The sequence below is a fragment of the Talaromyces rugulosus genome, chromosome VI (genome assembly GCF_013368755.1).
Source record: "Talaromyces rugulosus chromosome VI, complete sequence".
NCBI classification, from domain to species: domain Eukaryota; kingdom Fungi; phylum Ascomycota; class Eurotiomycetes; order Eurotiales; family Trichocomaceae; genus Talaromyces; species Talaromyces rugulosus.
Window position 1 is genome coordinate 3195292 of NC_049566.1, and position 20853 is coordinate 3216144.

The following is a 20853-nucleotide window of genomic DNA, read 5'->3' on the forward strand; positions in this document are numbered from 1 at the left end:
GTGTCACAGATTGATTCCAAATCGCCGACATCAAGCTCAGCTGTAACCCGGCTTTAAGCCGACGAATACGCTTTACGCGCACGTACGGAGTAATTATGCTTGCTTGGATACGCGCGGGCTAGTTGCGTCATGGGTGGCCTCGATAAGCAGCTTATCTGGCAGTGGTTTAAGAACACGAGTTCCCGACAACAACAACAAAACAACACCAATTGATCCAGGTTGCACACTACAATCGCTAAAAAAAAATATGGCCACGGCTTCTGAGGCCCCGTCAGCCACAAATGCGGCGAGCCAGACGCATCGGAAAAAGGTTTTGCGTGTTATATTCATTTCTCTCCTGTTGGACTTGGTAGGTTGGCATCCGTACTCGTCGACGGTTATACGCTGCTGACCTTTAGTTCAGATATCATTCACATTCATCTTGCCTCTGTTTCCCTCGCTGTTGGATTTCTACCTGAAGCGCGACCCGTCTCCAAACTCGCTGCTGAACCGCATTTTCCACTATCTCAATGCATACAAAAACTCCTTTGCGAAACCAATCGACTCTCGCTACGACATCGTCCTGCTCGGCGGCGCACTGGGATCGCTCTTCTCATTCCTACAGGCTTTCGCCGCGCCCGTGATCGGCAGGATTTCCGACAAGCATGGACGACGAACAGCGCTTCTGTGGTCCATGACGGGGAACATCATCAGCGTTGCGCTCTGGGTTGCTGCGACGGATTTCCGAACGTTTCTTGCCAGTCGCGTGGTCGGCGGGTTGAGTGAAGGGAATGTGCAAATGGCGAATGCTATTGCTACGGATATCAGCGACGAGAGCCAGCGAGGAGCTACAATGGCAATGGTGGGCGCTTGCTTTAGTATTGCCTTTACTTTTGGGCCAGCGCTTGGTGCTGCGCTGGCTAATGTTACTGTCATTGCTGCGAATCCGTTCGCGACTGCGGCTGGGGTTTCGCTGTTTTTGATCGTTGCTGAGACGCTCTATCTGTATCGGAGTTTGCCAGAGACACATCCTAAATTCACCAAATTGACAAACGGTGCTGCTTCAGATTCAAAAACTGGTAATACAACAGGCGGAAAGACACCCACGCGCAATGAGAAGAAACGCCATACCAACAATCCAATGCTTCTCAACGCGGTGCATCTCCTCTTTCTCCTCCCATTCTCCGGCATGGAATTTTCTCTTCCATTTCTCGCAACTACTCTCCTCGGCGAAGACTCGTCAACAAGCCCATCGGCTTTGAACGGACGTGTCCTGGGCATTGTCGGACTCATTGCATCTTTACTTCAAGGCACCATGGTGCGCCGCATGCCACCTCTGCTCACTGTTCGCATTGGCGTCGTCTCCTGCGCAATTGCGTTTTTCCTTTTGGCCCAAATCAGCACCGTCGGTGGCCTGCAAGTCGCTGCGTGTTTTCTGGCCGTCACCAGCGCGACTGTCGTGACTGGGCTAAATAGCTTGGGGAGTCTCGAGGCCGGTGACGGCGAGCGCGGGGTCATTCTCGGCCGACTGCGTAGCTGGGGCCAGTTTGGGCGTGCTTTGGGGCCTCTTGTTTTTTGCTCGTTCTTTTGGTGGGCTGGTAGAGAAGCGGCGTTTACGACGGGCGGTGTTGCGATGTTGGGTGTTTGTGGTGTTGTTTTTGCGGGGTTAAAGGCTCCTGTTGTTGGCAAGGCTTCAAAATAGTTCTCTTTGTTTTTGGGATAAAAAGGTGGTTTATTATATACTATCTACAATGTACATGTCATTTGAAATGATGCTTATGTGATACACAAACTCTTGGACCGTAGTAAAACTCACGGTATAACGTCTTTAGAATGAGATTCTCTAGGGTATATCTATGACAGAGTGGAGAGATGACTATAAATGAGTCGAGTTTTGACAATATAAAAGCCCAAAAAACAAAGAAAACCCCCAATGCTTGGATCGTAACTCCAATAAACTCCGCGAAATATGCCTTTCAATATAATACAAGATGAACGTTGTCCTTCTCTTTTACTCATCACAAAAAGACTGTTCTGATTGTTATGAATTCGATTTCCGATCTCGTAGATCTGAAGTCTTCTGCAATGCCTGTCGTCGGTCACAACTACTGTTGTTAAAGTCACGACAAGCCTGAGCAGCCAAAGACGGCGTCGGGGGCTCCATGGTACCCCATGCTTTCCCTAGTAGCCAGTCCGTCAGTGTGACGAATTTCGCAGTGCGATCCCACCCGTTTGCCTGGTCGGCATGCTCGATAGTGTGGCCTGCAATGCGCCCTTGTTCATCGAATGCGAAAATAAACAGCCCATCAAACTGCCCTTCCTTGCCCAGCGAAAAGATAGGCGCGTCTCCACCGAGAAGCCTGCTGAGACTTTTGTTCACGCCGGCCTTGGAGCGGGAGCTGGTGCTCAAGCCGTCAGGTGGGATGGACATTGGCTGCTGGGAGGAAGTAGATTCCAATGCCGGGGTATTAGTACTTCGGGTGGTACTTTGATTAACGTGGTTTTCCCGCGGCTCTGTTCTCCATCGGACAACAAGTCTCTCATCACCACAGTCTGCTGCATGCTCGCATCCCAACACCGAGTTTGCGCGCACCATTCGCTCGCTGGTGACCTGGAGCTTGACATTGCCGAGAAGCGGGAGACTGCTCCAGGCGACGGGCACCGTCCAAAGAGCTGCACGATAGAGAACGCGGCCCTTGACATTGGGTAGATGTGGGTGTGTCGAGGGGAAAAGATGTAGTGTGATCTGCGGGGAGAGCAGTTCACTCGGAAGTGGGTTGATTAGGATGGTCGGAAGGAGAGGCGATAGTTTTCGTAGGGCTGTAAAGGGTGACGCGGTCGTCGTTAGTATTTTTTTTTCTCTCTTAAAACTCTGGCATAGTCGTAGGATTCAACATACTCTTTCCAAGCTTGAGGACCCGTTCATCCGGCGGCTTGCGATCTCCGTCTGAGCCGCCGCCTTCTATCCCAGGAATGTGTCCGACGCCGTGTCGCGTTCCAGTACCGGAATAAAGAGTAGTCGTATTCGTCCGAGAAAAAAACACATCATCGAGGATCGCATCATGTGCCCGCGCGAGTGGCTTTCTGGTTGCCTGGGTAAACGGGCGACGACGACATCGCAGCGGCCGAAGAAGTTGGTTTCGGATCGACGCCCGATGCAGAGCGACCCCGGACGGCAAGAAAGAGAAGCGAGGATTGTAATGGACAAGCTTCGGCATTACGAACGCCTGTTCTTGTCGGGAGGCATATATGCATCAATATGCAGGGCGAAAACTGGAACTGAACGTGGTGGATAAGAAGTGGGAAGTAGAGGGGAAAGTAAACTTATCTTCCGCAAATGACGTTGTTTGGGTTATTAAGTGGCTGACTAGTCACAATCGGGAACATCCGACAACATTATGGTTTACCTTACCTTACCTTACCATAGTTATTGATGGGCGTTAATTATTAGTTTTCAAAATGCTTGGCTGCTCTCGAAGAATACTATAAATGGTCTCATTCATTAACTATGTACAAGATCAACATATGCACTTTGGTCTAAGTTTGAACATGTACTTCATAAACGCGAACGCAAATAGCGGCGTCGTACCCAGTTGAACAAATAATATGACCCAACTGACCCTGCAAGCAATCGCCAAGCAGCAAATATCGCAATTGCCACCCTTAGGCGATCGTAATATCCCTGCAATAGAATGCCAGTGGCATGCTGATGGCCCCCTACTGCGTCCTTGTCTATACTATCATTATTTCCAGCAGCAAGAAGAGTTTCATCGAGGTTCAGAGCAATGGTCGTATCATCAGCAGCCGTTTCGCTAGACCGCCTGACGCTCTTGACCTTTTGCGCATTTCTCTTGCGAATTGAGTACGTCAGAATAGAAACGAGAAGTCGAAGGTCGGGGGCAGTAAAAGTCGGGTGCTTCCACAACTCCACAGCATTGTGCGGCGGTAACATTTCTAAGAAATCGGCCATTACTCCTAACGTCAGCCCCCACAGTAAAAGTACTCGGGCTTTTTCAGATGAAGTGGCCTCAGAAGGCGATATTCCTAATGTCCCGAAGAGTGAGGCCGGTTCTTGGGGGTTGGGGTCTGGGAGAAAGCCTGGCTCGGAGCTGCAGTACAGGCTCTCAGTTGGAATTAGTTTGAGAGCAGAAAATTCCATCTTGCCAGTCATCCAACGTGTGGCCAGGCGACTGATAAATCCACCTTGCTTTGCATAGCGGTCCGAAACATGGACAAGCTCAACAGTCCGTAACGGGGGCGTAAGTAAAGCTCTCAAGGAGACCCAATGTGTCGAAGCCACCTCGGTTGGCTGAAGTTTGAGTGACGGAGAATTGCTTGTGGTAAGTAAGAAAATAAAAGGGCACAAGACCATCAAGCTAGGGGTAAAAATTAGCTGTGGCATCAATCAAAAGCTCTTCATAGTTCGTTCACATACGGAGTCCTTCCAAACGAGGTTGTCACCACGCGCTCAGAAAGATTACCAACAGGTATCGCATTTTCTGCATTCAAATCGAGACCAATTTCTTCCCATGTCTCCCGGGTTGCAGTCGCCCTGTCGTCAGCATCCTCTGGGTCCCTTTTGCCTCCAGGAAGTGCCACATGACCGGTCCAGCGGTCTCCCACTCTCGATGCTCTCTTTATAAATAAGGCTTCGGGATCGCCATGCTTCACCCAGTCTTGGGCAAAGAAATCGTCAAGTTGTTGTGATACCGAAATAGGTTGATCGGATGCGGCAGCTGGCGCATGTGGAGATTGTGGCCAGCGATTATAGTTGGGACGAACGCGAAGAATGAGAGCAACTGCAGCTCGTCTTGTGCACTCTGGAGGATTCGGGACATGTGGGTACGAGGACTGGTGTAAATCAAGGAGAGCCTCGTGCAAGCATTTTGTCAATGCTGTCGAAGTCGTTTCGGCCGAGGCCATGGTGAGGGACCCGGGATAGCTATGGCTATTCCTAATTCTGCAGACGACTCTGGCTCAGTTGAATGAGGCGAGGATGAAGGAATCTGGTTAAGTCCAGATGGTTATCGCCTCATCTTGATCTTTGATAAGCATCCGAGGTAGAGCTGTTTGCTCTGTTTGTTACGGTGGGGCCGGCCACAGAGCTATTGGCCAATCGGAGCGAGCAGTTGGGTTCCAGCCACAGGGAGCTTCCAAAAGCGGCACGTGGGGGTGCGTACGGTGACGTTCTCCAAAGCTCTGATGCACCACCCCTCTGCTTCTTCAAGCTTCTCACCTGCCAGCCGAATTGATCAGCTACTTATCTCATTGTATAAAGCGACTATTTTTCCGTTTCTTTTGTTAGTCTGCTAGCCATCCTGCTTAGCTAGGGCGGGCGTCCGCTACAATGCGTTTCGGAAAAACCTTGCAAAACTCTATCTACCCTCCGTGGAAGGACAAATACATCGACTATGCCAAGGTCAAGCGTCTTCTGCGAGAGAATGAAATCGACGGCGATGAAAGCGACAATGAGGTCCAGCCATGGACGGAGCAAGACGAAGAAGCGTTCGTGCAGGAACTAATCAACGTCCAGTTGGACAAAGTCAATGCTTTTCAGTCCGAGACTTCCCAAAAGTTGCGAGAACAAACTGCCGCTTGCGAATCTAAACTCAGTTCAATCGTCAAGAAGCCCGCCGACCAGGAACAGCCTGTCAGTGACGAGACGGAGCGGAGGAAGGTCGCCAGTGACGTCCTCCAAGAGCTTGACAATATCACCAAGGAGGTCAGCGAACTAGAAAAGTATAGCCGAATCAACTTTACTGGCTTCCTCAAGGCAGCCAAGAAGCACGACCGTAAGCGTGGCGCGAGATATCGAATTCGTGCGCTACTACAAGTCCGACTTTCGAACCGGCCCTTCAACACGGAGGATTACTCTCCACTTTTAAATAGACTGGCAGCAATGTATACTTTTGCGCGAGAAACACTCGAGCAGAAGCCGGCAGGTCCACAGAAACAAGTCGGCGAGGGTCGTTCCGCCCACGACGCGTATGTTTCATACAAATTCTGGGTGCATTCTGACAATATTTTGGAAGTCAAGACTCATATTCTGCGACGACTGCCGGTTCTGCTCTACAATCCTACTACCTCTAAAGAGCTTGACGTTTCACAAAAAGACCCGACAATCACATCGCTTTATTTTGACAACCCTCAGTTTGATTTGTACAACGAAAAGGTTGCTAAAGCCCCTGAAGCTGGTTCGCTACGTCTTCGTTGGTCGGGAGACCTGAATGACAAGCCTTCTATCTTTTTGGAGAAGAAAGTTGTCACCGATAATGACAGCAGCCATGAAGTCCGAGTTCAGCTTAAAGAGAAACACGTAATGGAATTTTTACGAGGGGAGTACAGGTTGGAAAAGAAGATCAACCGGCTTGAGGGCGTAGCCTATGGAGAGTCACAGGAAGCAGAAGGGCTCAAAAACGATGTGGAAGACCTTCAGTCATTTATCAAAAAGAATGGTTTGCAACCGATGCTCCGAGCAAACTATACCAGGACCGCCTTCCAAATCCCTGGAGACGACCGGGTTCGAATTTCACTTGATACAAACCTTGCATTGATTCGGGAGGACTCGCTAGACCCGGAACGACCATGCCGAGACCCTGAGGATTGGCATCGGAGAGACATCGATGATAATGCCATGCAGTACCCCTTCTCCTCTATCAACAAGGGCGAAATTGTGAGATTTCCCCATGCATTGTTGGAAATCAAATTACGACCCAGCACACGCCACATAGAGTGGCTGAATGACCTGATGGTTTCACATCTCGTGAAAGAGGCCCCTCGATTTTCCAAATTTGCTCACGGAGTAGCTCAGCTATTTGAGGACTATATCAACACTCTTCCCTTCTGGCTGAGCGAGCTTGATCAAGACATCCGCCGCAATCCTGAAACTGCATTCCAAGAGGAACAAGAGAGACTGGCAAAGCGGGCCGAGGAAGAAATGGTCGTCGGTAGTTTCCTCGGGTCAAAGGCCAGTCCTTTGCAGACGATGATGGTTGGATCGCCGATTTCGCGGATGAATGCTGGAAGAGGAATGTCCCCCGCTCGGTCGTCTGTGGGAACAGGTGGGCTACCAATTCCTGGGCCTTCATCAATGTCAGGTGCTGCCCGAGAAGGTCAAGCTGAAGCCGAAAGAAAGAGACAAATTAGCATTGCTAGACCAGGTGCCCAGCAAGCTGAAGGGGATGAGACGGCAGAGCCGTCTTATCTTAGCAATCTGTTCCCATCATTCTCGATGTCCCGCTACGCTCAATCCCATCGTCAACGTCCTCGCCTTCCTCCTGGCGTCGAGGCGCCAACTGTGTGGATCAAGGATTCTGGACCAGTCCGTGTCGAGTCGAAAGTGTGGTTGGCCAACCAACGAACTTTCATCAAATGGCAGCATGTCAGCGTTTTGCTGGCATCTCTGTCATTAGCTTTGTACAACGCTGCCGGCATGGATAACATGGTTGCCCAGGTGCTAGCAATAGTATACACCAGCTTTGCCGTGTTTGCTTCAGTTTGGGGGTGGTACATGCACGAGAGACGAGCTCGTCTGATCCGCGAACGCAGCGGCAAGGACCTGGATAATTTGATAGGACCGGTTGTGGTGTGTGTCGGGCTTGCGGCTGCCCTTGTTTTGAATTTTGTCTTCAAGGTAAGAGCTTTGGATCGTGCCATTCGTTATGACCACTACTAACACATGGATAGTATCGGGCCGCACTGAGCGAACTAGGCAATGATCAAAACAGTGGAGTTGTCCCTGTTGTAAACACAACAGGAGAGTCAAACACGCTAGGACTGGTCAAACAAGGAGCTTACTAAAATATAACACAAGACATCATTTGAAGAGGTTGGGGAGATATACTACTATGTGGGAATACTTGTAACTATGCTCATTGTTTGAATTTTGTTTTTGCTGGAAACGCTTTTTCTATCAGCCTATGTTTTAAATGATAGATATCAACGTGATACGATAATAGGGAAATATAGATCAATTGACATGCATGTACGATAACTGCTATTCTCAACTAGTACGACAATACGTATATTCGAGCGTTCTCCGAGTATTTTGCAATGAAGAAGCCGGTTGCTTATATTTTATTTGACGTAATTTTTTTGTTTCATTATAATTTCCTCGCCAAAATCTACTCCTTTGGAGTCTTGCTTACGCCTTCAAACGGAGTAGTCCATCGATAACCCACATCACGTGCTTACCAGTAGCCCTAGGTGACGGAACAATAACCATGTCATTATACTGTGATTTCTATAGGCAACAATTGTGTCAATTTGAGAACGATTAATGCCTAAATATATATTTCTTGAACAATTTTAGTAGCTCATTACAGAACGATTATTTATAGTCCTCTCCTAAAGTTGTTTCCTCCTTTACCTTCACTTATTCTCTCTATTACCCCAAAACAGGCGACGATACAAAGCAGGATGCTCGAGCAATTCTTTGACTTCTGCGGGATTTACGCTCTTGCAAGAGCAATTCGTTGGTGGAATAAGACTTTCTGTTGTTTTGAATTGAATCGGGCCGATAAAGAGCAGTGGGAAGAAGCGTATCGAGCCGAATAATATCGAAGTCATGAGCTGTTGCAACGAATGAGCAGGTCTCCAAAATAAAAGAACAGAAATACTTTCAACATCTTTCAAAAATGGAAACTGTCAGCTCGAGTATTTCGATGAAACGCTTCCCGGGGCATTGCCGCCGTCGATACAATTTTAATTAGTTTGAAATTAGACGACTATTTTCAATAGCAAAGGATAATTCCTAGGTGAGAGGCGTGGTTATGTCTCGACAGCCCCAATACTCGTTTATCCCTGGACGCGACAAGCCGTATTTTTGGCTACAAAAGCAAAGGCTTTGTGCCGCTTCTGGGGGTTGCTGCCGTTGGGGATGTGGCTGTTGCGAACAGCCTCTCTCTTTGGGGCCAACTTCTTTGCTAGATCCCAAGAATAAAGAAGGTGGATTGTATGTGCACTGCACTGCTGAGTGTGGCTGTTGTATCAAACGTAACGGTGGTTGCGAACCTGCAACACATTCTATTTCACAAGCCACAGAAACCGATGATGATCGAGTGTAAAATTCAGTAAAAATCATACGATTATCTACCAATCTTTTCCGAATAATATAGTTCTCTAGAGGGCGCCGGATAACGAGACCATCTTACACGCAGTACTCTATAACATCCGGGGTCACTCGCAACTCATAAAGCTCTTCCAACATGGTTCCCATCAATTGATGGGTCCAGCTTTGTGCCTGCACCCTATATACTTCGTGAAAATATATATGTATTATGTAGATTGAACGCTACTCGTTGACTGCTTCGAAAATACTTCAAGCACTATGAATTGTGTTCCTCTCCGGGGCAGAATGTCCTTCGAACAGGTCAAATCTGAACTTTTTAGGTACCACAGGCATATCTGCATATACTCAGAGCATACTGCAAATGATGACAGCACCTTGCGAGCAAATTGAAGTTTCAAAGATACTAGCTGAAAGAGCACCTTTATCCACAAGTCACAGCCATAGATAAGCTACAAGACTGAATTATAGAGACGATCACTTCTAAAGCAAGTATTCAAGGCTTTTTCATGCAGCAGTGTTTTGACAATGGAAATTTAACGCCGGTGTCTCATTTTTTGACGAAGGGATGGGCCAAAGCACCACCACTAATTCATATTTCCGATGGTCATGTGTCGTAGGGAGAAGGATTCTGCTACGACAGAATCAAAGTTGAAGCTCGCAAATATGGATAGTTCAAATCATAGGACGGATAGACCCGATGGAAAAGGCATGGCAATGCAGGAGTGTCGCGTCGACATCAATATCTGACACCAATTTACCAGTCAGTGTGCAAACGGCAGAATACATGAAGACAAGGGGAAGGTTTTCAGCAAAGGCAAGAACATGAAGACTGAAGAAGAGGTTTTTTTTCTCCTGAATGTGTCAGTCCCAGTAACAAAATATAGAAACGCAGGGAAAATGAAGATCGAAGGGGGAGGTTTCCAGACGAGAGGCCGCCCCAAAAAGGGTGCCCAGATCCTCTTAATAACGCAAAAAAGTAAAGAAGACCAACAGTACTTCCGTGCAGCGTGGGCTGTGCTTTCAACCGCGCAAGAAGTTGGCAAGTCGCAACATTGAAATGTGAATCCCCTCTCACGGTTTTTTAGCCAAAAAAACAAGCAGCTAAATCATGTCCAGGCGCCAACCGAGAAATCAGCCTTTAATTCGTCAAAACTTTGCAGAAACGAGGATGGAATGTCATTGGCACTGTTCGTCCGCAGACCAGGGCGCAGGAAATCTTTTACCGATGTATGATGGACTTTAATGTTCCTTCTAGAAGATGGATTTGCTTCATAGCTACATTAGAGTAGTCGGGTCATTTCTTTGACTACACGGGGGATGAACTTCCTTTTAATGAGGGAAACCCTACAACTACTACATGTACATTTCGACATCTATTCTAGTCTCAATTTCTTTTTTTTGAAACCTTTTTGTAGATAATAGAGAAGCGTTGACCCATAAATTACACACGGTACTCAAACACTATATAGTATGTACCGCCTCTATAGAAAAAAAAAAGAACCAGGCACGCCGATCGATCATCCGAATCAGAGGCTCGAAAACAAAAATTAAAAAGGGCATAGACCAGGCTATTCATTCCCGTACAGCTGCAAAATCGGAAGAATATAAAAATCCCGGGATTAAAAGAGAGAAAAAAAAAAAGCCCCCTACACAATCTGTCCAAAGGCAGGAATCAAGTTCTGGGCTAGCCAGAAGCTAAACACCAGCTTGGGGCCGGTCATGAGCAGCTTCGGAATGAGACCCTTGAAGAAAGAACTGGGGCCCTCGTTCTTCATCATGCTGGCGATGATTCGCACACCGGATTCTGGGTTCTCAAAGTTGCGGTTTTGAATACGGGTCTTGATCACGTCGAGAGGAGCGGAAACGATCAGGGAAGCGCTGGCACCGAAGATCGAGGCGACAAAGTTTTGGCTCCATGAGGCGGAGTTGTAGTCCTTGAGGGCAAAGATGTATTCCTTTGCAAAAGCCGAGCCACCGAAAAGCTAATCGTTTATCAGTAAGAGTACAAGAAGCGCTAAGAAAAGAGAAACATACCGCAAAAGAACCAGGAGCGTTACGGGCCGCAGTCCAGCTAGCACCGCGGTACAGTCCCATACCCTCATCGGAGATGATCTTGAACAAACCACGGCCACGGAATGCCTCGGGGTTGGTCTGACGCTTGATCTTCAAGACATCGAGAGGCAGAAGAACAATCTCACCAATACCAACAATACTAAAAAAAACCACTTAGCTGCGGATCAAAGACGACCAGCGTGAAAAAACATACCTTCCGGCAGTAGCGTGCATAATAGCCTTTCCAGATCCCTTGCCAAAGGCATTGTCAAAAGTAGAACCATGGTGCTCTGCAAGATAGTCGCGGACGAATGGCTGTCCACCGTATTTGTAAATCCGTTGCAGCACCTTGTATCCAGCAGCATATCCGAGACCGGGGAAGAGCGACGTGAACTTGGTACCAATGGACGCAGTGGCATATTCTTTGAAGACGACCTGGTTGATGGCAGCGGTGGTGTTGGCCTATCGCAGATGTAAGCTTTTGCTTCTTAAGAAAGAGAAAAATCCAAAAATACCTTTCCTTGGTTGCTCATCAATCGTTTGGCAATAGTATCAACCTATATATTCGATTATCAATCAGACAAATCCTGAACCTCGGGGGATAAATTCATTCTCGTACGGGATGGAAAACCATCAACTCGGCGATACCGGCAGACCCTAGAACGGTTCCATTAGAATCGAGTTCTTGCTTGAAAGGAGGGGGAAAAAAGGACATACCAGAGCCCAGTAATCGGGCAGTACCCGATTCTCTCTTGTCAACTTTGGCGGCCGAACCGCCGGCGCCCCCTTGTGCGACTGCAGATGACATTGTCTCTCTGTTGCTTGTTCCTGAACCAGAAAAAAGCGAAGGCGCAAATAAAAAGGTAACAGGTTATGGATGAATCAAGTTAACAAGAGCAAAGACAAGTCAACAAGACACAAGCGTATCGAAAGCAACTACCAGCACGGAGAAAAGAAGAGACAGAAAGAAAAAACCCAATTGAAGTTATATGAATTGAGCTGGAGATGAATTCCCAATTTCTCGGGTCGAGAATTCTCGCGCTCCTGCCGCTAAGCCCGAACGGGACAAGGCGGCTCCGAAGCTGCGCCGATAAGGACGCCGAAAGCCCGAGGCCAGGCTATCAGTATGAGTTACGTCGCCAATACAGCGACATGTGCTTCTATGACACAGGGCTGACTACGTATAAGAAAACCTGTTGTGGTACTTAAATTCATTGATATAGCTAGATGGACGTGTCTGGTTGCAAACTACACACGCAGATAAAGCCACACACCGTAGCACTGCTCTACCGGTCTGCGCCTTGAGATTTGACCGTAGAAGGCGCATAGAGCAGTGGTGATAGCAGCTGCTGTGCAGAACGTAGGATCTTGCAGGACATAAGATCATAAATTAACACGCCTGCTGATATCGGTGTTCATATAATGTGGCAGAGAATCGACAACCCGTATAACGCCGGCATGATGAAGAGACACGCCATCCCGTTAAATTGATTTCATTATCATCGTCGAGCGATTTCAGGGATCGCGGGTGGAAAACAAAAACGACAGAAGTACTCTAGAAACTCGATGTCTGTGACTAATAAATCCAAGCAAGGGGCCGTTCAGCAGTCACCGAATGTGTTCTCTCCAGAATACCTATGTATAGTTAGTAACTTGCTTGCCCAGTCAGATCGAAAAGAAAACTTACGTGATGTACAAAAAGCCGTCCTCGTCCTTGTGTTCGTCGTAGATGCTGCTCATCAGAGCCGCCGTGGGTGGGAGCACCTCATCGACGAAGATGAAGATGGCCTTCTCTGGCGACAGCTTGATGCGCTTGCGAATAACATATACGAACTGGCCGACGGTGAGATCTGCAGGAACTAGATACTTCTTCTTGTCGATGGTGGCAATGTCGGACTTTTCGACCTTTTCGCAGATGACCTATTATTGCGCTGGTTAGCGACACCGAGTCATCGACCGAGTCATAGCTGCTGCAGCTATCCATAAACACAAGAATCAACAAAAGTCAAGAGTCACATACGGGAATGCGGTCGGAATATTTTTGGCGAATACGCTCGGCCTCGGCCTTGCGCTTCTCAAAGGGGTGCTCGTCCTTAAACTTGGATCGCATGATGATGGCTGGTTGGTAATCTGGGTTGATAAGGCTGGAAAGCCGATAACGAGGTCGATCGCTTGACGGATCGTACTGTCTGTAGCGGGAGCCAAAGGCGACGTGTTATAGCGGCAGTTGTAACAGGCGCAGACTGGCGATGATGTAGATGGAATGGAAGAGCGAAGGAGGAGAAGAAGATAGAAGAAGGAAGATGATGCACGAGACGAGAGGATGGGCGGTCGGGGGAGGGCGGCGGATAAGGCCCCGGCCCAGAGCAGCGCCAGGCAGCCAGCGAGAGCCCCGCAGCGCCCTTGTCACACTCACGCCGTCGTCACTTGCACCTGACCCGCTGATGGTGGCGGTGAACACTTTTCTCTTTTTTGTCATTTCTTGTTTCCTACTTGTTATTATTTATTTACTATCGTTTTTGATTTCCTTCTATTGTTCAGGCAATAATATACTAATTTCCCCGTGAACAGGAATGTCGTGCTCGGACTATACCCGTTTGCGGGGTTGTCGTTATTAATATACATCGATAGCGAAAGATGCTAATCACTAGCACAGCCTTCTGAAAAAAAATGCACTGAATCAGCTAATAGGCCATGACAGGCCCGTCATGAGAAAAGCGTGGCTGATGCTTTGCTTAGCATGGATGACAACATCAACAGATGTATACGAGTCCCGTGATTCGCCGAGTCACGTTTCCGTGCCCTAAGCGGGTCACATGAGCAGTAGAGTAGATAGAGAATGGTATGCTGATTCTCGACGAAGCTAATGCTAACAAACTATAGTCACACTCATAATGTCATACAAAAAACACATAATCAAGATATAAACAGAAAGGAAGAAGAAACAGAAAATAATAATAAAAGTAACCACCGGCTGAATGTGCAAGATGATGGCTGCCCAACTCCCAAAATAATGCTGTTTTTTAGTACAGTTGTTTTTTTTTTCCTCCCCAAGTCTCACGCCCTGGGCCTTCTCGCTCTTCTCTTGGGTGCCTCCGGTGGAGCGCACATCTCAGTCCAGGCGTCTTCGAAAACCGTCTTCTTTGGCCCCAGATGCCCTGCGTAAAAGTTGAGCTTCCGGATAACCTCCATGGCGCCTGTGCCGAGAGACACAGTCTTGCCCATAATGATACATTCAGACACTCCCTCGACCGGGTCTGTGCGGCCAGTGCCTCCAGCGTCAAACAGATGGTCGGCCGTCTTCTCAAAGGAAGCAAGCTGAAGGACAGAGTCGCGCATCTTGGACATTCCAAAGCGCGTGATTCCGAGTACTTCACCAGTCGTGGTCATGATATCTGCCAAGAGATGCATCTGTGGATTCGGTGTTAGCATATAACCCAAAAAAAAACAAAAAAAAACAATCGATTAAATGCACTTACATGTCTAGGATCAATGTCCATGTCTTTCATGACTTCGCTCATCTCGTTAATGATGGTTGCACGTGCTGCCTCAATACCCAAAATCGCCTTGGCCTCTATGACATTGTTGGTCGTTGTGTGCAAGCCCTCCACTCCTTCCGTTGTCATACACTCCCTCAGTCCGTAACCCTCGACGAGCAGTTTATTCGTGGTATCGTCCGTATGAATAACGGCTCGTCGCGCCTGCGGATGGCCGAGAACCTGAATATCTGGCAGCATCCGCTTGAGATGCTTCAGCCGAAGGAAAGGGTCTGAACTTGTCAAAGCAATGTCTGTCTTTGACAAGTCCTTCTTCTTGACAGGATCCATGTCCAAGTGGATCTGGATGTGATGCCGAGAATGATTAAAGGAAAGATCTGGGGCTCTGAACCGTTTATGGTTTTTGATAGCTGCGACAATGCCTTCCATCTTAAGTTCCAACTGAAGTTTAGACAAGGTCTCGTGATTGACTTTGACTGTAATGTAGGCAGCCCTGCCCGTCCACGTCTCCTTCACATAATGAATGATGTCGCGTAGGAAAGTCTTCTCAATTCTGCCCTTGACGATCCGAGCCACCTCGACGGCTTCTTTGGTGATGAGTTGACAACTAATAAGCGGAGTACTGATTTCTTTGGAAGCATTGATAATTTCCTTGATACGCGGAACACCCTGGGTGAGTGCCAAGTTACCGACACCAGCAAAATGGAAACTACAATCATTAGCAAGAGCAAAAAGAAAGGGACGGTAAATGCGTACGTTTTCAGTGTCATCTGTGTTCCGGGCTCTCCAATCGACTGTGCACCCACCGCACCCACTGCGTGACCAGGCTCAACCTTGGCCTTTTCATATTTCGATAGACAGGCCTGGATGAAATAGCGAAGAGACTTTTCCGATAATTTATCAACGTGGTCCCGGGACATGTTGAACTTTTCGTGCGGTGTCCTTCTCCTGTCGCCTCCCGACGAAATAAGTCTATCTGCTTTCGACTGGACAAAATCGCGAATAGATTGAATGAAATCACGGGCGCTCTCGTATTGATCGACACCAACATCAGTCCGCTCCAAGTATCCAAGTTCGTTGCCAAAAAGATCTTTGCGAACAAATCTCGCTTTTTCTTTGTCCAGCAATTCGTCGGTTACCTCCATGATCTCTGATGGGAACAAGCCACGGTCTTTATTATCATGTGTAATTGCCATGGCATGATTATAAGTCCGGTCAAAATGAACTGGCTTGGCCTTGCCCTCCATGTTCACAGGATCCAAGTCGTCTCCTCCGTAGCTGAATTGAACGATGCTGGCAGACGATGTTCGAATAGTTCCGTCGTACTTGGCAGACAAATCTTCAAGTGACTTCATCAACCGGCGAGACATGTATCCGGTCTCTGCAGTTTTGACTGCAGTATCGATCAAACCTTCACGTCCAGACATTGCGTGGAAAAAGAACTCGGTAGGTGTTAGGCTAGAGAAGAAGCTGTTGCGCACAAAACCTTTCGATGGCGGTGAACGAGCATTCTTTGGGAAGTGAGGCAATGTACGGTCCTGAAATCCGTCCTGGACACGTTCACTGCTAATAATCTGCTGACCCACAACTGCAACCATCTGAGAAACGTTGATACTGGAACCCTTGGATCCAGAAGTAGCCATGATGAGAGGTGCGTTGTACTTGCTTAGCTGCTGGATACACTCGTCACCGGCTTGTTGACGAACTTTGGAAAGAAATCCAGACACTTGGTTTTCCATGGTCTGCACTTCGTCACAACCCGGCATCTTTTCCAACTTGCCCGCTTTGTACTTGGCGATGACTTCATCACAAGCGGCATAAGCTTTCTCAACCAGATCATTCTTCGACTGAACTAGTCTTTTACTCGGGTACACATCTCCAATACCAATTGAAAACCCCACGTTCGTAAACCACCTGGCACATAGTCGAGAGAGTCGGTTCATGCCTTCTGCTGCGGCGAGAGGACCAAAATCTCTCAGCATGATGTAAAAGACGTTGTCCTTCTTTCCGGAACCAATCGTGCTCTTGTCCATCACACCGCACATGATCTCCGAGTTACGAATGATGAGCCATCCATCGTTGGGATCCATGTCTTTTGGGGTGTTGTCCTTTGGTTGTCTGAATTCTCGGCAAGCAGCGTCGATATTAACTTTCACTGGGTCGCTTTTGTTAGGCCGCATAAGAATGTTGAAGACCTGTTTTCCAGTCCACAACATCTGTGGCTTAACAACCGACGGAGGTGGGAGATCAAATCGCGTTTCTGGCCCAAGCATGTATAGACAGGTCTGAGTAAAAGTCCGCCTATCAAACATGTTGTCCTTGCCACTCAAGAGGTATGCCGCACTGATAAAATCTTGAATAGCACCGATGATAGGCTCTCCGTTCTTTGGCGTTACCAAGTTGTTCTTTACTCCCATCAATTCCATGGCCTCTGTCCGAGCTTCCTCTGTTTGAGGAATGTGCAAGTTCATCTCGTCTCCGTCGAAATCGGCATTGTACGGGTTGCAAACACATTCATTCATCCGGAAAGTTCTGTGTGGACGGACTTTCACAAAGTGGGAAAGAATACTGAGTTTGTGAAGCGAAGGCTGTCGGTTATAAAGTGCAATATCACCATCAACAAGATGGCGCTGCACAATGTCTCCTACCTGTAGATTTTCCGCGAATTTGTTGAAATCGCCGTACTTAAGAATACTTCTGAATGACTCGTTCGCCTTTATGAGCATATTTGCACCTGGCCATTTCTTTCTGCCATTGCGGACATGCTGCTGAAGCCTTTCTATGTTATAGCGAGTCACCACCTCTGGATATGTCATGTTCCTCGCCACCAGTTCCGGGACTGCCACTTCGTCAATCCGCAAGTTGGGATCTGGAGAGATGACCGTTCGTCCAGAGAAATCGACACGCTTTCCAGACAAGTTACCTCGGAATCTTCCCTGTTTTCCTTTCAAGCGAGAAACTAGCGAGCGTGTCGGCTTTCCGACCTCAGTCTTGAGTCCAGGGGTATCACCATTGATGTAGATGGCAATCTGCAACTGCATGTATTCCCAGCACTCAACGATGATATGAATTGGCGCGCCTTTCCTCAAGTTATTCCGGAGAGTAATGTTGCTCTGGACGATGTCGCCCAGCTTGGCAGTGAGATCATCTTCGTTGGATGCACCATCTTGGCTCACTGACGGACGAATGCAATTTGGCGGTGCAGGGACGAACTGCCAGAGGAACGTTTCTGGTCGAACTTCATTCGGATCTAGGCCTAGGAGCTCACAGTCCGCGTTTGAGATTTTCTTGAACAGATTCAAGACTCGCAACGGGTTCAGGTCATCCTGGGCTTTCTTGTAGTATCGATCAACGTCTGGATTTGTGGCCCTAGCTTCTAACAATGATCTGTCAAACATCTCCTTGCTGGGTGGCATAACCTTGTTGGCTGCTGTCGACTGGTTGAAATAACGAAACTTGTCGTGGACGAGTTTCAGCGCGTTGGAGCCGACCTTCTTCACCGTACCATTGACAGCACCGCAAATGTAACAGCTCCTCGATTTCTTGCCCCGCTCAATAACCCTCTTTGCGACCTGTAGGCGTCTCAGATTGTCCATCCGAGGCCTACGCATTTCCCTCAAGAAAGCGCGCCGCTCTGTCTCGGGGACCAAGATTGCCGAGCACTCCTTGCAGATAATTTGCAAAATAGTAATGACACGTCTGAAGTATCCCACGTGGAAAGCTGGCAGCACCAGTCGCACATGTCCAAAGTGACCGTTGCATTCTTTGTGTCCAAGGTCGCACGTAAGACATTTGTCCGTCTTGGAACTGATTCCAAGCCTCCGGTCCAAAGGTCCATTCTCCTGGACTACACGGTTCCGTTCAAGGTCGTAAAATCGTCGATCCGAGACTTCGACCACAGCTTGACTGAGGATATCATCGTTTGATCTATGAGAGGTTGTGTTAGTAAAGAGCGCATTGATGTGCCCAGGGCGAAAAGATGATACTCACAGCGCACCAAATTTCAGCTGTTTGATGACCTTGGGTACATTATCTATGACCTGGGCCTTGCCCAGGACTTCTATCATACTCTGCATCGTCGCAGTTGCTTGTTGTCAATAATAAGCATGATACGTAGTTGCCAAGCTGCTCTCTCTTGGAGGGGCAAAACAACAAGCTTTTTCTTTCTCTCTTTTCTTTTTGGAGTAAGAAGCGACTGCCCACAGCGAGAAACTAGAACAACAGCGATCAAAGAGAAGCCTGTGGCGGCGGACGCAAAAGGTCTGAAGTTCTCGAGCACTGCGGGGGTCGGCAACGATTTTTTGCGGCAGAAAAAAGGTAAGCTCGGGCGGCCCCTCACGCGGGTCTGACTCATTATTGGCCCATGCGCCGCAAAGCTAGTTTGCTCTGTTTGACTTTTTTGGCGGCCGATCGATCTCCGATATGAGGTGACGATTGTTCTCGTCCTTTAAAACTACTATAAGAATCAGATGCTTTGCCTTTGTTTTTAATTCTTTCCTCGCATATATTACACCCCCACTTGTGAACACTCGCCACCATGGCATCTCCTCGCCTCTGGATGCCTATGGCGAGGTCTGCCGCTCGCGCAGGCATCAAAAAGGAAGCTTACTCTCGTGTCCTGCAGCGCCAAAATGTGCGATTCTACAACTCCAAGAAAGAACCCGAGAAATACACGATCTGGCGACCCTATCTTCGTCTCGCCATTGGAATCCCCTTTATTGGTGCCTTGATATACTCGATGGTGCGTTGACAATCTGCAAAAGAAGAAATCTAGCTAAGCATATTATGCGTCTTTCTACAGGTCACGGAGAATGTCGCGCAAACCGAAGCCCCGACAATTGCAGAAATCGACGAGGCCTTGAAACGCCGGTCCAAGGTCGACGAAGCGTCGCCGATGCGTCTGCGAATGGAGAAGTTAATAAAGGACCAGCAAAAGAAAATCACAGAAGAGCTGAGCAAGATCGACGGCCAGCCCTTCCGCGCAGACACATGGACTCGCCCCAATGGCGGCGGAGGCATATCGTGCGTGCTCCAAGATGGCAATGTCTTTGAAAAGGCCGGTGTGAACGTGTCGGTCGTGTACGGCGAATTGCCACGTCCAGCAATCGAGAAGATGCGCGCAGACCACAAGTCCTTTGTTGGCTCGAACGTCGAGTCTCTCAGCTTTTTCGCCGCCGGCCTGTCCCTGGTCTTGCATCCTCACAACCCCAATGCGCCAACGGTGCATTTGAACTATCGCTATTTCGAGACCTCAGACCCGAAAGACCCCATGAACGGAGACAAGAACTGGTGGTTTGGCGGAGGCACGGATTTGACGCCCTCCTACCTCTTCCCCGAGGACTGCAAGCACTTCCACCAGACAATCAAAGACACCTGCGACCGCCACGACTCAACCTACTACCCGAAATTCAAGGCCTGGTGCGATAAATACTTCTACATCCCCCACCGGGGCGAAGCCCGCGGCGTCGGCGGTATCTTCTTCGACGACCTAGACGCACACTTTTTGCAATCCTCGGCGTCATCTTCCCAAAACCCTCAGGAAACTCTATTTTCTTTTGTCAGCGACGCCCTGGCATCATTCTTGCCTTCTTACGTGCCCATCCTAGAACGACGCAAGGACATGCCCTATACCGAGGCACAAAAGGCCTGGCAACAGCTCCGCCGCGGTCGATACGTGGAATTCAATCTTGTCTATGACCGCGGCACCAGCTTCGGTCTTCGCACGCCCAACGCGCGCGTTGAAAGTATTCTGATGAGTCTCCCTCGCACGGCAAGCTGGGCATACATGGACCCTGTTTCGGGAACGAGAACCGAGACGACGCAAGCTGCTGCTGAAGATGGCCAGGTGGACGTCGAGGAAACTGCGCGCGAGCGAGAGATTCTCGATGTGCTCAAGAATCCTCGGCAATGGGCATGGTGAGCGTTTTTAATCTTTGGAATGTGTTGTTATTAGATCTTTTTCCATCTATATGTATATTATTAAAGCTAAGGTCTTTCTTTCTGTCTATAATGGGCATTTATTGGCTAATGCATACTCTAAAAGAAACAAAGAATGTACGAATACGAATATGAACAGGGTATATCAATTCACATGTATAAATCACATCCAATTTAAACAAGTGTATGCATCTAGTACAGACTTATCGTTTTAAGAAAAGTCTATACAGGAATCGAGAAAAAGACAAAGGTATTCAAAGAACAAAAACCAAGAACGACAAGGTATAAAACTGATATATGCTTGAAATGCAAAATGTC

The 20853-nt window shown here is 48.2% G+C and overlaps 7 protein-coding genes across 7 annotated transcripts; 3 read left to right on the top strand and 4 right to left on the bottom strand.

Moving 5' to 3' along the window:
* Positions 1-247: 247 nt before the first annotated feature.
* On the top strand, positions 248-1681 carry TRUGW13939_11483 (uncharacterized protein; the record flags this gene model as incomplete). The annotated part of the gene is made up of 2 exons (XM_035494590.1): positions 248-349; positions 404-1681. 2 exons carry the CDS (start codon positions 248-250, stop codon positions 1679-1681), a joined length of 1380 nt encoding a protein of 459 aa, XP_035350483.1.
* Positions 1682-2020: 339 nt separating this feature from the next.
* TRUGW13939_11484 (uncharacterized protein) lies at positions 2021-4902 on the bottom strand (the record flags this gene model as incomplete). Its single annotated transcript, XM_035494591.1, has 4 exons — positions 2021-2799; positions 2879-3211; positions 3550-4355; positions 4415-4902. 4 exons carry the CDS (start codon positions 4900-4902, stop codon positions 2021-2023), a joined length of 2406 nt encoding a protein of 801 aa, XP_035350484.1.
* Positions 4903-5326: 424 nt separating this feature from the next.
* TRUGW13939_11485 (uncharacterized protein) lies at positions 5327-7779 on the top strand (the record flags this gene model as incomplete). The annotated part of the gene is made up of 2 exons (XM_035494592.1): positions 5327-7612; positions 7666-7779. The coding sequence occupies 2 exons, from the start codon at positions 5327-5329 to the stop codon at positions 7777-7779; spliced, it is 2400 nt and encodes a 799-aa protein (XP_035350485.1).
* Positions 7780-10695: 2916 nt separating this feature from the next.
* Positions 10696-11909, bottom strand: TRUGW13939_11486 (uncharacterized protein; the record flags this gene model as incomplete). Its single annotated transcript, XM_035494593.1, has 6 exons — positions 10696-11031; positions 11084-11261; positions 11316-11563; positions 11617-11658; positions 11721-11758; positions 11819-11909. 6 exons carry the CDS (start codon positions 11907-11909, stop codon positions 10696-10698), a joined length of 933 nt encoding a protein of 310 aa, XP_035350486.1.
* Positions 11910-12702: 793 nt separating this feature from the next.
* TRUGW13939_11487 (uncharacterized protein) lies at positions 12703-13211 on the bottom strand (the record flags this gene model as incomplete). Its single annotated transcript, XM_035494594.1, has 3 exons — positions 12703-12736; positions 12789-13021; positions 13122-13211. The coding sequence occupies 3 exons, from the start codon at positions 13209-13211 to the stop codon at positions 12703-12705; spliced, it is 357 nt and encodes a 118-aa protein (XP_035350487.1).
* A 947-nt stretch (positions 13212-14158) lies between these two features.
* Positions 14159-18674, bottom strand: TRUGW13939_11488 (uncharacterized protein; the record flags this gene model as incomplete). Its single annotated transcript, XM_035494595.1, has 4 exons — positions 14159-14512; positions 14581-15307; positions 15355-18525; positions 18589-18674. 4 exons carry the CDS (start codon positions 18672-18674, stop codon positions 14159-14161), a joined length of 4338 nt encoding a protein of 1445 aa, XP_035350488.1.
* Positions 18675-19135: 461 nt separating this feature from the next.
* On the top strand, positions 19136-20518 carry TRUGW13939_11489 (uncharacterized protein; the record flags this gene model as incomplete). Its single annotated transcript, XM_035494596.1, has 2 exons — positions 19136-19339; positions 19400-20518. 2 exons carry the CDS (start codon positions 19136-19138, stop codon positions 20516-20518), a joined length of 1323 nt encoding a protein of 440 aa, XP_035350489.1.
* Between the last annotated feature and the right edge of the window lie 335 nt (positions 20519-20853).